The sequence below is a fragment of the Drosophila rhopaloa genome, unplaced genomic scaffold (assembly GCF_018152115.1).
Source record: "Drosophila rhopaloa isolate 14029-0021.01 unplaced genomic scaffold, ASM1815211v1 contig_3, whole genome shotgun sequence".
NCBI lineage: Eukaryota > Metazoa > Arthropoda > Insecta > Diptera > Drosophilidae > Drosophila > Drosophila rhopaloa.
In genome coordinates, this window is record NW_025335123.1 from 21,727,586 (window position 1) to 21,733,677 (window position 6,092).

The window sequence follows — 6,092 nt, forward strand, 5'->3', positions numbered from 1 at the left end:
TTAGAGTTACAATCCATATGCATATTTTCCCTGCATTTGAGATCTTGGGATGTAGCTGGATGAATGTGGATCAAATTTTTTACGACCTTCAAGTTATGCAATTTCCATTCGAAATACGATTTTAGCCACTTGCACACGCTAATCTCGCTCTTTCTCTCTCTATTTCCAGCTGTTTGCCTGGCAACAACAACCACACCAGCACCACCAACGGCGGCAAGTGGTCGCAATGGAACCACGATTCTATTCGATGCAGGCAACGCCTGTGCCACTGGGGTAAGGATAAGTCATCGAAACATAATAGCCACCCATTAGTGGACTGTAAACTGAATTTTTATTGGTTTTATTGAGATTTTTAAACCGGTTTTATGTCGCCAAATCGAAATTATTGACAAAATAAATGTAAATGCAAGGCAACTATTTATGAACAAACTATGTTTTCAAATAATCATTTGCAATTTATATATATTTATGAATAGTGTTATTTAAATATGGTATATTAATATTTATGTATTAAAGGAGAAAACATTTATTTTAAATTGAACAAGTAAATAAATGATCACGCTTTTAAAGTAAAATATACACGAATTATAAATCAAACGAATATTAGCCGAAATATGTATTGCTAAAATAATATGAATTATAATGCTTAACAAAGGTATTATTGTAATAATCTAAATTCAGTTTGCAATCCTCAAAAGGAAACAACCAAAAACCACAAGCTATATTTAATAATTTTATTTTTTCGCACTTAGCAGCAGCTTACAACTGTGATAAACAAAATAAATGCCACACCAGCAGGACCATCAGCAGCAGGAGCAACCGCAGCCAGCAGCAGACACAACGGCAACCACACAGGAGCAGGAGGAGCAACAACCGCACTGACTCCGGCCATGGGGATCATGACAATTAAGAACGGCAATGGCGTTAACAACAACATACTGGCAATCTCACCAACAGCAATCCAACATCAACTGCATCAGAGCCAGAACGGCGGTAGCCCGGCGGGTAGTCCATCGGCAATAGGAGCAACTGGAGCCACAATTATACGTGGCTCGCCCACGCCATCGACTCCATCGCCGTCGCCAAGCTCATCGTCCAGTGGCGTCTCATCGTCGGCTTCGTTTATGGGCGGTGGCTCCTCCTCATCGTCCTCCTCCTCATCATCATCCTCGTCATCCTCATCCTCCTCGTCATCTTCATCCTCCAGCTCGTCGTCCAGTTCGTCGTCGCCCACGCAACAACAACAGACCACCACGCCCACAACAACGGCCACCGCCCATTTGGTGGGCGGCCGCAATGTTGGTCTGAAATTCCATGGCGGTGCGGGTGGTGCGGCCACCGCTTTGAATGGCGGTGCCACTATCGTGGCCGCTGCTGTGCCAACTGGCGGTGGATCAGCAAATGGTGAGAGGGGGTACACTTAAAATATGGACTAATCCACTGACTTAAATTTGTAATTTATTTTTTAATGTACATAGTGATACAGGACTGTCCGATCATATTATTAACAAATATTGATTTTGTATTACGGGGACTTTTTTAACTAATAATGGCTAATTGATTTTGAGATTTCTAATTTTTTTAATGTATTCACAAATTTTTATAAAAGTATTTATGATTTTATTTTGATTTAATTATTAATTACTTATCATCTTTTCAGCAATGACGCATCAATACTTCATTAACATTTCAATTTAGTAGTAGACTATCAAAATTATATCTACTGTGCTGGAAAAATATGCTTTTAAGCTAATTATGATTTGGTTTTTATGTGGATATGGCTATAGTAGGGTGTTAAAAAATACAAGAGTTTAACAAATCACAATATAAGTCAGTGGAGTTGACACTAAAATGTGTAAAATTCGAGTTAATAAGAATATTGTTTTTAATTTTTGATCAGGTTTTCATCAGGCGGATAAGGATCGCAATTACAATTTTCTGATGCTCAGTGCTGGGACAACCGCACAGTAAACCAACAAAAAACAAACGAAAAAACAGCAACAAACAAACACCTACAACAATAATGAAAACAACAACAACAACAACAACTGAATTGTGTGCAACAGCTCCCACCTTACGAAAAAGTAACAACAACTAGAAGAAGGTTCTCTAAAAAACTCTTTCTTAAAATATGATACAACAAATATTGCGTATTTTTCACATTTTCGCACACATTGAAACAACAACAACAACAACAGCAGTAGCAAAAAGCAAACAGCAAAAAGAAACAAAGAAAAAGCTGTAATTTTTTATGTAAAACAAAAAGAAAAACAAAAGCTATCAAACAGTTCCGCCCAACACTTAGCATCGATTTTGAAAATCAAACAAATCAACAAAATGAAGAGGAAAATTATTTTTTAATAAATAATTTTATAAAAACAACAAAAACGCGGGAGGAAAAGCTAGCAACAACACCAAGAATACGCAAACAACCAACAGCAACCACAACAGCAACAGCAGAAGACCAATTAAATAAATATAAAGCAGCAACAACAGGCATCATTCAACAAGAACAGCTTAAAATCCCACAACAAGATAATCTACAACATACACACACAGGCCCATCAACATGCATATATACTATATATATTATATATCTAATTGTACTACTTTATAGTAAAGCCTAGAAAAGAAAAAAAAAAAACACCAAGAAGATAGCACACTTAAATGTAAAACAGAAAAAACAAAACCAAAATGCGCTGTTGAAACAGAAACCACCAATGGGTAACGCTTTATAAATATATATATATATATATATCTATATATATATTTAACTTAGAAGAAGAAGATTATAAATTAGAAATATGTAAAAGCCGGATTTCCAAAATTGATGTGGCAAAGAAAAAAAGCTAAAACGAAAACAGTTTGATGTCCCTTTTCTTGACCAAAACCTGACCCAGAAATAATTTCTTTTGGATATACTTTCTTCTTCTTTCAAAAAGCGAAACCACAAAAACAAAAAAAAACAAAAAACAGAAACGAAGCAAAAATCAAATCAATAGAATTATATCAAATTAGAATGTTTGTAAGTCAAGTATGTGTGTGTTTGCAAACAAAACATTAACCAATAGCATGTAAAACTAAAGAACAGAAAAGCTGGCGAGATAATGTTGTATATGTGTAATACCCACTTGAATTAGATATTAATGTAGCAAGCAAACAAAAAAAACATCGTAGGAAAAATGTGTAATAGTGCAATAAGCTAACAAAAGCCACACCCAAACCCGCCCTACTTCCCCCAATTTAACCCAATTTTTTAGAGAATTTTTATTTTGATCTTGTTCTGGAAAGACACGCATATAAGACATTATCATATAATATGTAGTGATTGCGTAAAACCATACCTTCTCTTGCAAATTAAATTCCTGCCTTAATGCCATTTAAACGGAACAGTAAGAAGATAAAAGGCCCCAAAATTTGATACACCACAAAACAAAAAAGAAGCCTATAAAAATATTTATATACAAGGAATGGTAAAAAAAAGAACGAAAATAGCTTAGAAATAGAAAACACAATTATCACTATAAGGAAAAAAATCTAGCAAAAAGCAACAACACAAAACTGAATGTTATATTTTGGAGCATTTTTTTCAATGTGTATGTGTTAGCATATATATTACATATATATATATCTAGAAAGAAAGTGAAGGACGATTGATAAAAGTATTAGCAAAAGATATCTCTTGAACAATAAAAAAGGACAGAGAGAGATGGAAAGAGCAGGTCGTCTCTTTCTACTCCCCTTAATATTTGAAAGTTTTTTACGTCGGGGCAATGAATATAAAACTATATATCATCTATCTATATATTTGTATACACGAACTAAAATGAGCGTGAAATTTTCCATAGATATTGTAAATACTTTAAAAAGAAAGTGGGAAACTGTCGATGTTTTGTTTTTTATTTGTATCACGGGGGAATTTTTTTTTTAAAGTTTTTTTTAACCAAAGGGACAGCAAATCAAAAAAATTATTTTCACACAAAAGAGTTTTACATGAAAGGATAGAAGCAAACAAATAATCATACAAAATCGAAATCTATAAACTAGAAATATAAATATATATGTGTATGGAACGTCTGTGTAAATGTGTTTGAATGTAAAATGCTTTAGTCAAGTAAGTTGAAAGATAAAATTGAATTAACTATATAGTAATATATGCTTGTGTCTGTAACTCTATTTCTGTTACTAATCATAAAAGAAAATGTACAAAAATAATACAGCAACACACACTTTTGAAGAATTAACCTTAAACTTTAAAGTAGCTTTTATGTTCTTTAATTTATGTTTTTTTTTGTTATTATAACTGAAAAACACTTTTTGAAAATGTTTTTTCTTATTTTTTTTAATTGTCCTTTGTAAGTAGACAAGTAACAAATGATTGAACATAATACTTTTTTTTGAGTAATTTTTACTAAAAAATCAAACAAGGAAAACAGCAAACAACAAAACGATTTCATTTTAGAAATGTAAGCTTAACTTAACTAATTAATAATGTTAAAACAAATTTGTTCTTTAAGTTGAAAACAAATCGGGAGTATTGCAAATTATAATTATCATTAAATTTACAAAAAAAAAACAAAACAAAGGAGAAAACTCAACAAAAAAATTTTATTTATAGAGAAAGCAGACAACAAAAACAAGAAAAGATTATAACAAAAAACAATAAAACAATTTCAAACAAAAAATAAAACGAGAGAAAACCTTTTTTAGCTGTAAATGTAACTTGTAAAATTAATTTTAAACTAAATGCATACAAAAATAAATAAACGACAAAAAAATCAACAAAATCGAAAAAGTATGGCTAGAAATAAAATGCGTAAAAAAAGAATATATATAAAGAATGATATATATATTATATAAATGTAAATGTGTAAAGAAAACAGAAAATGCGACAAAAAAAAATAAAAAAGAGATTTCAAAGCAAAAATATTTAAATGTGTTATTTTCTGGGATTGGGCCAAAGCAGTATTTGTGCTTATGAAAAAAGACAAAATATGGTGGAAGTGGGAACGATTTTAAAATTTTTTTGACAGGGGAACTCGGTTAAACCGCACCGTCCAAATGATGACTTTTTGCACTGAAATGGTCCTTAGCTTACGGTTTTCATATCCTTTCACGATTCCGATCGGGAAATTTGTAAAAGACATTTCCGATTTTACTTGTAATCACGGCCCAAAAGTATGCAAAGCTTTGGCGGTCATCAAACAGAAGCAGCACAAATGCTTCTAAACAATGCATAATCCTTAGACAGTGCTAAACATTTTTTTAAATCAATATCCTGGAAAATATTGCTTAAAAGTTTGGGTTGTCACAGCTCGTTGAATCTGTTACAAAATTTCCAATCAACTGATCTTCACAGAAAATAAATATAATATTTTTCGGTTATAATATTTATGAAAAATATTTTAGCCAAAATTCATACCGCGTTGAATTACATTAAGTACAAATAATTTTGTTTTTATTTCTTATATTTTTCGGTTTATTTCTGAGTCAAGCTAAACGTACACTCTTCAATCGCCATTGTTTTAACTCTCGTAATAATAATTTATGTATATATATTTATTTAAAAAAAATGCGGGTTGTTGCTTGATTTTATGTTGGATATATGCGTGTGTCCGTGGGGAGAAAAATAAATGGTTGAGGGTTTTGTCTGTGACCACGTTTTCGTGTTTTTCACAACAGTTTTCACAGGGGAAAAGAGGGAAATGCTTGATACAACATTTAAACCAACCATTAATTAATTGCATATATAACTTATATATTTAATAATAATAATTATCATAATAATAATAGCTTAAACATTACAATACAGAATGCAGTTTTACAAAAGTAAACAAAGAAGCAAATCAATCGGGAGTTATTGCTAAATATATATTGGATGTGTTTCAGCGTGAAAAATTAACCATTAATAAAAAAAAATCTCCAAAGCTTGTCACAAACGCTAGTTTCCCATTCTTCATTTGTATTTTTTTATATATTCCTACTCATTTGCTTTTGGTTTAGAAAATTACAAAAATTGCATTAAAAATTTCTTTCGATTCACTTCGTTTACAATTAATAATTGGAGATATTTTTTGTTTTCGTTTTCCTTT

The 6,092-nt window shown here is 31.5% G+C and overlaps 1 protein-coding gene across 8 annotated transcripts in view; it reads left to right on the plus strand.

The window, feature by feature from the left end:
* LOC108039342 (uncharacterized protein DDB_G0271670) overlaps positions 1 to 3,746 on the plus strand; it is a 43,468-nt gene extending 39,722 nt beyond the window's left edge. For 6 of the 8 annotated variants that reach the window (XM_017116311.2, XM_017116309.2, XM_017116315.2 and 3 more), the window contains exons 6-8: positions 170 to 273; positions 753 to 1,404; positions 1,901 to 3,746. In XM_017116311.2, the coding sequence (XP_016971800.1) occupies positions 170 to 273; positions 753 to 1,404; positions 1,901 to 1,971 (827 nt within the window). In that variant the 3' untranslated portion in view covers positions 1,972 to 3,746. The remainder of the gene's footprint in view (positions 1 to 169; positions 274 to 752; positions 1,405 to 1,900) is intronic. The other 2 variants (XM_017116314.2, XM_017116316.2) reach the window with 1 other exon arrangement.
* Positions 3,747 to 6,092: the final 2,346 nt, after the last annotated feature.